This window comes from Mandrillus leucophaeus, unplaced genomic scaffold (assembly GCF_000951045.1).
Source record: "Mandrillus leucophaeus isolate KB7577 unplaced genomic scaffold, Mleu.le_1.0 Scaffold715, whole genome shotgun sequence".
In the NCBI taxonomy this organism is placed as follows: domain Eukaryota; kingdom Metazoa; phylum Chordata; class Mammalia; order Primates; family Cercopithecidae; genus Mandrillus; species Mandrillus leucophaeus.
The window spans coordinates 523408-535042 of record NW_012107753.1 but is presented as its reverse complement, the minus strand read 5'-3'; the positions used below and the strand labels follow the sequence as shown (position 1 = coordinate 535042).

The window sequence follows — 11635 nt, the reverse complement described above, 5'->3', positions numbered from 1 at the left end:
TAAAGATCTTCAGATAATGGACCATTCCTTATTCACCTCTTTTCTACAACACTTAACACATCCAAAACTTTGTAGGAACTCAATAATTGCTTACTGAAGGACTGAGGCCATCTATTTCCAATAAAATGTATTGATTTCAAGAATTCTTCTGGAAAATACAACATGTTTCTTTACGCATTTGAGAATGGGTGGATTAGACTTTTACTTTTAAATGTACCTTTATGCTCAGTTTAATACTGTTTTTAAGTGACAAGAAGAAATCACTGTAACCAAAACTTGTACTTAAAAAAATTCAAAAGTAACAAGAATCATGCAAGGTTGTTTTTATTAAGCTTTATATTCAGTTTACAGCTACATATTACAGGGATTATTTCATTTGACAAGCAGACTGACATCCTAGGAAATTTTTCAAAACAGTCCAAGGACTTTATAACTACTGGGAACAGAGCAATTTACTCTGCAGTTAACATGTATGTTAAGTACTTCAAGGAGTCACTAAGGGAAAGAAGCTAAATGCAACTGTTCCCTTTCTATAAAATGATTATCCTGGAAAAGCAGCTACAAAGAAAAACCACATAACTATGGCAAAGCTAGAGAGAGCATACATCCAAATTTGTCTTTTTATTTAGGATAGGACTTGGGGGTCACATTTCAGAAGGCAAATAATGCTTTCAGAACAAGCTACATGTCAAGTTTTCTATGGGTAGTATTAATACTAATATGATTTAGCTTACGTTTAAAAAAATCAAGAAAAGAAAAATTTTGTCTTTAAAATCTACTATATTAGTGACTGTAGGAGATGCTTAGCTATTGAAGAGCTTCTCTCCACTCTTGTATTTTCTTTATGAGTTCTTCTGAGAGATTTTCACTGTGACTGTTTTGACCTCTGTGTATTCATGGAAACCGTACTCTCCCCTAGAGAGAAGGAAAACAAACCCACAAACACCGTTTAGCACAGCTAATTTACAGTGTAAATATGCTATAGTTCATGTTTGTACAAGTTTGTTCTTGTTTTACTGGCTAGGGACAATAGAAAGTATTTCTTGTATACAGAGCATCTCATATAGCCAATCGTCAGCTTTCTGGTCTTACACAGATTCCCTTGTGGGGAAAATTTTCTTTAAAACTTTCAGTTGATTTCTCACAGAAATAGTCCCCTTTTGACATTATTCTACTTGATTTTAAAAACTCTAACTGCAGATGCAACAATGTCATCTTGGAAAAATGAAAAGAAAACAAAAAGCTCTAAAACTACTCAAAAGACAATTCAACTCAACAAGAATTTTGTCATTTCTAGTTTAGATTGAAATAAGATGGACATAGGACCAGAGGAGAAGTAGCAATATATGATCACTACAAGTTCTACTCTAGTTCTACAGTTTTGCTGTAGTTTTACTGTAGAACTAGAGTAGAGCTTGTATTCACCATGTGTGATTGTCACAGAAGTGGGAAGGGGATAGAAATTGAACATGGTTTCATTTCTAGTCTAAGGTGCCCTAACATGGCTTGAAACAAAATATTTTGCAGCAGTAGTTTCAGTAAAATCTTTTGATTCTTGGCAAAACAAAAACCTGACCTTTGTTGTTTGAAGTTTTTTTTTTTTTTTTAATTGTTTTCTTTTAAGAGGAGGAAGATGACAGATTGGTCTAAATTCAGGCTCTTGGGCTTTTTTGTAGTTCTTGGTTTTTCCCCTTTATGCAACCTCCTCTATCCCCCACCATTTTCTTGTATAACTCTTAAGTTCAACCCAAACGATCAGGAATTAACCCAAGTCAATCAGTTTGGACTCTGGGACCTTGTTATCAGGTTTATGGGGACCTCCCACCAGGTTTAGAAACTGACTGATTTACCCCTTGTTGAAGAGATGACTAAAAAGACTGGGCTCAGTTATTCTCTATATTGTTTTGATGAGAGGATCAAATTACATGTATGTAAGAGTAGTCTCAAAATCATAACACTCACACACATGTAGGCTTACAGAAGAATAAGATCTTGATCCTTTTTTACCCCTCCCTTCTTGTGATATAGACAGGTATGTGGAAGACATCATTTTCTGCTGGGTAACCTAATACTCTTACACTGATTATTTTCTTGGGCAATTAAGCTTTTGAAAATACCTTTTAAAAGCTTCAGTGAGCATGTTCCTTAAAGTAATGAAAGGGCTTAGCCTCAATTGTCTGAAATCCATTAAAAGATAATATTTTAATAAGTATTTTATCTCAGGGTTAGATCAATCAACCCATGACTTTCACCAATAGGTTTTCTATTGTATTTTGGGTCACATAGACACTTGAAGCTCTCAGGAGAGTAATAAGTGGGATTATTGTCATATTCAGGCTGAAATATGTCCTGCTCCTTAGAATTCCTATGCCTATACTGCATCTACGACATAGCCCCAAACATCTGTTTGGATTTCTCTTCATCTTACTGTGTCTGTGAATTACTGTTTGTAGACTTCTAAAATCTTCAGTGTACAAATCACCTGGGACCTTATTCAAATACTGATTCTGATTTAGTAGGTCTCAAGTGAAGCCTGAGTTGGCACTGGTAATAAGTGTTTGGAAATAATGTGACCCAATATTACAAACAAGCATACTGGCATAGAGGCCCTTTCAACCTTACATAGATTCGTTTATTGGTAATAAACTTGCAAATGATATCAACCTATCCTCCTTCTCCAGGGTCCACACTGTTTAAAAAAAAAAAAAAAAAGGTACTAGTACCACACTACATCTGATTTCCTCTCTGTACCCAGGATTGAGACTGGCACTAATTAAGTAGGCACAGAAGAACTGTTTGCTGAACAGACTTGGTAAATATCCTCAAGAAAAAAAAATTCATTTGTGTTCTCACTATACAACCATTAGTTTACACTTCCTTGCTCCCCTTTTCTATGGAACAGCAGGAAAAAAACATCACGTGAAGTGCTGAGAGCCAATTAAGTTTAAAATGGCATACTAGCAAAGTCTTAAAGGATCTATGCTAACCTAAGTGAAACTGAGTACAATTACACAAAGGGAGAAATTTCTGTCTTTTCTCTAATCCCAGTGCCAACACTATGATCAGAGATGCAAAATCAAGGTTTGCATACTCTGTATCACCTTCAAACACATTGGGGTCCTCATAACACCATTTTTGGCTCTTTGAGGACTCTGTTCTCAACTGATCAATTCTGTCTTTCTATTGTTGAGGAAAATTTGTAAATTAACTCTTGGGAGTCATTTGAGGTTATCACCTAAGTAATAACTTGTAACTCTTGGAACATCTTGCAGCAAATGACTCATTTATTAAGTTCACCAAATTTGGTTTCAGGTAGACTTTAACTGTAGCATTCTCAAGTTGAATTTTTGAAGTTAAAAAAACCACACACACACAACTTTGTCATTTGTCTTTGAAAGAAATTATCTATACCCACATTCTAGATTTTTAGGAAATTACTGATGGTTGATTCCTGTTTTCAGTCCTTCTCTTATTTGATTTCTTTATGCCTTCACTTTAAAGTCTGACCAAATTATGTTCAACGAAATTGACATGTTTGGTCTACTTTAGTCTTGCATTCCTTTTGATTATTTTATCTTTAATGTTCTCAGTGAAATGTGTTGTTAGATAACCAGGCCAGCAACGAACCAACTGCCCTTCAGAGAAATCCAACCGTTGTTCTTACTTTTTGTACAAAGTAATTAGTTTTGTGAAGATATTCTCCAGTAATAGAAAGAGAAGAAACAAGGGAAGGAAGAAACCCATTTGTTGAATTTACACTTTGTGGCAGTTATGTGGTTAGGGATTTAATATTCAGTATGTCATTTAACTCTCACAAGAACTCTCATTCCATCTTAAGTGGAATGGGAACATCTTCACGAAATATGAGAAAGTAGAGGCTCAGAAGTTAGGTAGCTTGAACTGGGGTGGATGGCTGGCAAGTGGCAGAATCAGGAATCAAATTCAGCTGGTCAGACACCAGTAATGTTTTCTCAGCTACACCATGCATTTTTGATGGGTTAATCTTTTGTTCTACCTTAGCAACATTCTAAATATATCCATGACTTTTCACTACTCCACTAATAAAATCTAAGTCAAATTTCTTAAGTGCAGGACTTCTTAATCTGTATCATATGTAACTCTGAAATCATATTTTTCATCCCCATAAATCCATACCAATCAACCAAATTAACTAGCCCCTCAACATACCACATGTAATGTTCCATGCAAGAAAGCTCTCTTCTCTGCTAACTGATATCCTACACTTGCTTTCTGCCCTAGAGGAAGTTTCATCTCTTCTGTTAGGAGAAGTTTTCTTCTCCGTCAACTGCCATTAAGTTTTCAACCACTGGATTTCCACTGGGGTCAGAACTATAGAATCTTAAGCATGGAATAGAGGTTAAAAGATCTATTTGCTTCTTCCATTCTTATCCACACTCACAATCCTTGGCCTTGTCTGACAGATGAAAATAGCGATGGTTAGAGAGATGCCATCCTGACTCTTACACTCTGGTAGCGTCTAGGTTTTCTTCAATACTTTGCTCTGTACTTTGCTTCTCTACCTCCATAGGATATGGAGTCCCAGTGTATTACTACTTATTTCATAGTGTATGTAGGTTATTTTGCATGTCTTTTTACATATTTCTCCTGCCACCACAGTTATGTAGAGGATGGAATGCAGTGTCATGTCTCCGGGGTTCCTAGGACCTTACACATAGCAAGTGCTTAATGAATGAAAACATATTAAGAAAGTAGACTGGTCATTTTATAATTTTCTCATTTCACTGACTCCCCGGAGATATTTGTTTCCTTGTGATTTTGCTGATTCATTAGAGTACAGTACTCAACTATTTACTGCATTTAGAAATTGAGAAACACATTTTCATTTGCTAATTATGAAATGAGCAAGTTTACAATCTATGTTTGATACTATAAGGTTTCTATTTTTTCTTCATAAATGTTTACATTAATACATATAAAAAGTTTTAAGAAATAAAATGATTAAAATTGCTTAGAATCAACTAAGTATATTGCCACTACTTTCTGTATTTACATATATATGTGCATTCTTAAAAAGTCTATATACCCTGGTTTCAAAAGTAATTGAAATTTCATAAATGCATTTATGTATAAATATTCTTAATCTAGTCACTACTATAAAACATGTTTTCCTCAAATTTCTTTTTAAGTTTAAATTTTAGTACTAAAAATAACTCCTTATGGTAATTAAAAATTTTAAAGTCTACATCAATAATATCTCAACAAATGGGAATCATTCCTCTTACACTGAAATTTCCTTTACATAAGTCACCTAATTTACTTATGTAAATGGTTTATTCAAATAACTACAGTGTTTACATTTGCACCTTTCTTACAATCACCAATTCATAGCTTCCACCTCTTTTCTGGAAATGTTTCCCAAATGGATTACATTCACATATACAGCAAGCAATTGTAAAAGCAAGCAACATTACAATCACCAATGTAAGTTGCTTAATATAGTCCCTAAAATATAGTAGGAACTTAGTAAATTATGTTGCCTTCTGCAATCACCTTTTGCACTATGGACTACATCCAACATTTAATAAGCTATTTGGTGCTATGAATCTCCAGGAAAGAACAGAGGCAGGTTTTATTTAAGGTGAAAACTATGAGTTAATTCCCTGGGAATGAAAATCATTTTCATAAAAATAAATATTTATCTTAATAGAACGTTAATCTTACAGTTCTCGTCCATTTCCAGACATCTTGAATCCACCAAAGGGACACTGGGCACTTACCACGCCATAGCAATTCACCCTGAAGAGAAAGAAAAGTGCATTATAGACAATACTTAATGTGTGAAAAGAAACCTCCTTTTTGGCAGTTTTAGAAATTTAGAAAGCTCCTTACAAACTCCATTAATTTCAATATAACATACTCATCTTGATATAAAAAGCAGCACTATAAATTAGAATGCAGACATATTTGGATACACACTACCTAGAAACAAATGAATAGTGCAACCGCATATGTAGACAGCCATTTTGGTCATACATTGTGTCCCTGAGAAGTGATAGTCTGAATTTATAAAAGATAGAATAGTAACTATGCTGTAGGGGGAAGGATATGGTTTGCTAGAAGCTAGAAGTTGTTGGATCGGTATTCATTACTGCCTATATATGGATCAGCTTGTAATTCTCTTGATATTTCTGTACTTAACAGGCTAGAATCAATTTTCTTTCAATTGTAATATGTATTATATTACTCAGTTAATTTTTTCCCCATTAATTGCATTAATTGGTGAAATAAATTGCTTAAACAGAGGCCTTGGCAGGAGTTGGGTTTAATTATTATTTATTCCCTGTCATGTTTCATAAAGTGTTTGAAGATACTTGTATAAACAAACATAATTACATGAATGGGAGTAATTAGAGTCCAACAAAAAATTACAATAGAAGATCAAGATGGGGAAAATTAGAATGCAGTTTTGCAGACCATAAACAATATGTTTAGCTTTAAATTTACTGGTGGCCAAAGTTAGCAAAATCTAATTACGTACATGATTCTCATTATACACAAGAGAAAAACACTTTTTAAAGGAGATTTATGTTTATACTTTTCTTTCCCTTCATGCTATTTTAATAGGTGGACAACAATGTGGCTTCAAGAGCCTAGGTTAGTAGCTGGAGACTGAGGCAGGAGGATCACTTGAGCCCAAGAGTTCGAGACCAGCCTGGGCAACATAGCAAATCCTTGCCTCTACAAAAAAAATTTAGAAAACCAACTAACCAAACAAACAAACAAAAAAACCAGGGTGGCTTCCAGATAAATTGTATGATACTTTGAAGACTTTGGTCATTACTTTTATCCTGAGATAACATTCAGATGTTTTCTTTGTTAAAACACTATCCCAGTTTCCAAAGTTCCACATTCTCACTGGACCGTAGAGTTCTTAATTATGTCTCTCATCCTGGAGGGATAATTCCTTTAATAAATTTACACTTATAAAAGGCAGTATTGTCTCAGATTTGTTTAACTGCCCTTTAAATTGCAAAATCAAATACCTACTTTGAAATTATGAGTAAAATTACTGTAACTCTGGAGTTCAATAATTTTCCTGAAAACACCAAGCAGCTATTAGGTCTGGGACAATGCCAGAAAATTATTATCTTCTAGGATATATAGTAACAAGATGGTCCCCTCTGCTTTTCCTAATAGAGGAAATTCCTGATTGGAGATTCCCAAGACCCTCAGTGGGGTGATGTCATAACAAGCTTCATCAAGCAAGCATGGAACATTCTGCTAGTCGAAAATACAAAACCTGAAATTTGTCTTTGTTAAAAAGTGCAGAGAATAAGTTTGCTCATTTTACTGTAGACTAGAAATGGAACTGTTTTTACTGTGAATTAACAGAGAACTGAGAAATGTTCACTTGGCAAAAACTTTGAGTTCAAAATGTTATCTGTCATCTGTAAGCAAGTGTTTCCTCATGTGTAAAGTGGAGATGATAATATTTAATAGGGTTGTTTCAAAGTATGCGTAAGATTGCATGAAGCGTATTCCTGTTGTAGTACTTGGTATGTATATCTTCAGTAAATGGCGATAATATACATACACACAGTCACTATGCTGAATTTTATTAATGCTTTTATCATAGGCAAATTCTATATTTATCGCTAGCTATACTGACTATTCAAGAAGAACTTGCTGAATTTTATTTAAGAGTCTCCCATTAGGCCCACTTCTTATTGCTGTTACAATGGCAATTAAATTGCCACATGAGCTTTGAAGGAGAAATTCAAACTATAGCATTGATATAATTTGTGTTAATGTACACCCTCCCCTGCCCCAAATCCATTTATACACTTTTAAAGCCCCCGAGATTATTCTAACGAACAGCCAGGACTGAGAACCACAGCCTTAGAATATAGTATAGGTCCAGGCCATCATGGTGGCTCAGGCCTGTAATCCCAGCCCTTTGGGAGGCCAAGGTGGGTGGATCACTTGAGGTCAGGAGTTTGAGACCAGCCTGGCCAACATGGTGAAACCCCGTCTCTACTAAAAAAAGAATAAAACAAAATACAAAGATTAGCTGAGCTTGGTGGTGCATGTCTATAGTCCCAGCTACTTGGGAGGCTGAGGCAGGAGAATCATTTGAACCCAGGAGGCAGAGGTTGCAGTGACCCAATATTGCACCACTGCACTCCAGCCTGGGTGACAGAGCGAGACTCCATCAAATAAATAGATAAATAAATAAATAAAGAGAGAGAGAAAGAGAAAGAGAGAGAGAAGGAGAAAGAGAGAGAGAAAGAGAGAGAGAGAGAGAGAGAAAGAAAGAAAGAAAGAAAGAAAGAAAGAAAGAAAGAAAGAAAGAAAGAAAGAAAGAAAGAAAGAGAAAGAAAAGAAAAGAAAGAAAGAAAGAAAGAAAGAAAGAGAACAAACTGCATAGGTCTGATCTAGGTGTGACTTAGTGTTGGGAAGGAAAATAATCTTGGGCTATTGCCAGGACTAAGCGGCCAAAATGAGGCTGATGGGGCCAAAGTGACCAAAGACATAGTCTAGAGACTGACGGTTGAGTATAGAATGCAACAGTTTGAGAGGTATAGACTTCATGTTTATAGTCTCTTGATTAAAGTATAAAAATAAGAGATATAAACTAGGTCAAAAATGGGAGAGGGAGGGGATCTTCAAAATTTAATTTTTTAAAAATAACTTCAATTATCTCTAATCCTAGAGTAAGAAGGCTGATACAAGAATTAAATATTTGCATACACAAGGGTACGAAGTAAGTATTGCTTACTGGTCAAACAGAACTTATTCTTTTACCTCCCTGTATACAGCATAGTACCAAGTGCCCAGAAATTACTTAGCAGTTCTTATATTGTGTTAACCAAACATCAATACAATATTTTTGGTAAGCAATTTCAAGAAGCTAGATAAAGTTAAAGAGAATATCCTCCCTAAAGTTCTTCCAATAAAACTTCTTTTTTTTTTGAGACAGAGTTTTGCTCTTGTTGCTGGGGCTAGAGTACAATGGCATGATCTCAGCTCACTGCAACCGCAACCTCCGCCTCCCGGGCTCAAGCAATTCTCCTGCCTCATCCTCCACGTAGCTGGGATTACAGGCACCACACCCAGTTACTTTTTGTATTTTTAGTAGACATGGTGCTTCACCATGTTGGCCAGGCTGGTCTCAAACTTCTGACCTCAGGTGATCCACCCGCCTCAGCCTCCCAAAGTGCTGGGATTACAGACGTGAGCCACCGCGCCCAGTTTTTGTTTGTTTTTCAAGGCAGTAACTGCTTTTCTAGAGAAGGATAGGTAATTCCAAATGAAAAATCCAAGTCTGGAAAGGTTCAAGGTAGTAATCCATTAATGTGGTTATTACTGAAAAGACTACATTACTTAGGTTGGACTTACCACACTGTTCCTGCCTGCAGAGCAGAGGAGATGGTTACGGCTTTATCAATGTCATTGGTAAAGACTCCTGCTGATAAGCCATAGAAAGTGTTGTTTGCTCTTTTGATCACGTCATCTAAAGATTTAAACTTCATGATTTGCTGCACTGGTCCAAAAATCTGTACCACAAGAAATAAATAAGTAAAAATAATAGGTTAAAATGAAAAATGATATTGTAGACTTTTTTTTCCTATACACTATCCTAAATTGATTAAGATTTTGTTGCTCATCTCAAACCTATGTGTGAGAATCCAAATAGTTAACTGCAAAAATGGTAGGTGAAAACAGATAGTTAAATTTCAGTTTAACTATCAGTTGTTAAATTTCCTTGGAAGAAGAAAGGGTACAAATAATTAAGGCAATATTAAGTTTCTAGATGTTGGAATTAAGCTTTCAAGAACTTATGATTGTGCAACAAATCATTAACTTCAGAATTTCTTTTTCACTTGGGAATATTTTAAATTCACTCTCTAGTTTTTCTTATCTTCTAAGTCACTACATATAATTACAAGCCCCAGAAAGCAATCTACTGCATAAATGAACAGGCAATGATTAATAATAATAATGCTTTAAACACCTGTATGTCATTGGTAAAATATTAACTATTCTAGTATACTCAGTAGAATAATTACTAATTACTTTTCATAATTAGCCAAGTTAGGTAAACATCATGAACTTTTAGTCTACTCTGTAGCAAAGTCTTAGGCAACTTAAATATATCAAACAGAATTGTTCATTACTGCAAGAGCTTATACATTTTAAACCATCCTATTCTAATCAAAGCATGAGTTCATTGGTAATGGCTATAACTGCAGGACAGAAAACAAAAATCACAATTTGCTTACTCTAGCCTAAACTACTCTTTTGCTTTCACTAAGTCCCTGGTTACTGCAGCCCAAACTCAATTCACCCTGTATCTCAGCCTCAGGTAGAAGAAAAACAACTGGATTTTCTCTTTAAAATTAAGCTCCTGTATTTCCATATGGAAAAAAAAAATTCCATATAGCTCCTGTATTTGATCTATTAAGATCAAATAAAGACTCCTCTGAAATTACCAGAATGTTCTGGGAAATGTGAATGAAGGGAGACAAAAACCAGAAATGATAAACGGTTTTCTGGTGTTCACCACTGATTTAAGTGTCAGAAGGGAGGGGCTACTGCTCAATAGAGGTTGAGTGCAAATCTTAACATTATAAATCGAATCATATTTGAATGTAGGAACCATATACACAGCTGCTACTCTAATAATTGTGTTCATATTTTACATAATTTTAATTGAACACAGCACATAGCTCCAGGCTCCTACTTTGAAGTAGTAAGCTAGCTGTTCTCCTATATATTAATCTATTATAGGAACACAATAAATGTTTCCTTAATTGAAGATTGTTTTCCACCTCTTATCTGGTATTAATCAAGATATGCAAGAATGAAAGGACCAAGAACACACAGAAGGTAGGGAGTGATAGAGGAGACAAATGCTGTTTTCAAATACATGGATGGCTGTTATGTAGAAAAAGGCTATAGGGCAAACATGGAACCAGAAAGTAGAACTTATATAATTATCTCTTTTGTGATGAGAACACTTAAAATTGACTCTCTTAGCAATATTCAAGTATATAATACATTGTTATGAATTATAGTCAGGATATTTATGATAGCTCTCTTGAACTTATTCCTCCTAATTGAAATTTGGAATCCTTTGACCAACATTTCCCAACCCTCATCCTCCACTCCCCCAAGCCTCTGGTAACCACCATTCCAATCTCTGCTTCTATGAGTTCTACTCTTTGAGATCCCACATATAAGTGAGATAATGCAGTATTTGTCCTTTTACGCCTGTCATATTTCATGGAGCATGAATTTTCCAGGTTGTTGCTGCAAATGACAGGGTTTTTTTTCCTTTTTTTTTTAAAGTTGTGAACGCAGCACCTAAAAATTGTTAAGCATCCAGAACTGTGTTGACTGGACAATTGTGGCTGGCCCCATGGATCCCTTAGTATTTTTTAGTCTCTATCACAAATAACTTAAACCTCTATCAAGAACAGAATAAAGAGTAACATTGACAGAGAAAGATGTTCCAAAGTGCTGGGAATTTTAAATGGACACTTGTATACACACATACAGACGAAACATGGCAACAAAAAGAACAGAACAGAATGAAACCATTTACCTCCTCTTTGGCAATGCGCATCTCATCTGTAACATTAGAGAACAC

The 11635-nt window shown here is 35.2% G+C and overlaps 1 protein-coding gene across 3 annotated transcripts in view; it reads right to left on the bottom strand.

Annotated features, from left to right (window-relative positions):
- Positions 1-307: 307 nt before the first annotated feature.
- Positions 308-11635, bottom strand: part of ALDH1A1 (aldehyde dehydrogenase 1 family, member A1) — a 167577-nt gene continuing 156249 nt past the window's right edge. For all 3 annotated transcript variants that reach the window (XM_011965134.1, XM_011965135.1, XM_011965136.1), the window contains 3 exons: positions 9382-9539; positions 5704-5778; positions 308-915 (listed from right to left, as the gene is read on the bottom strand). In XM_011965134.1, coding sequence (XP_011820524.1) covers positions 843-915; positions 5704-5778; positions 9382-9539 — 306 coding nt within the window. In that variant the 3' untranslated portion in view covers positions 308-842. The remainder of the gene's footprint in view (positions 916-5703; positions 5779-9381; positions 9540-11635) is intronic.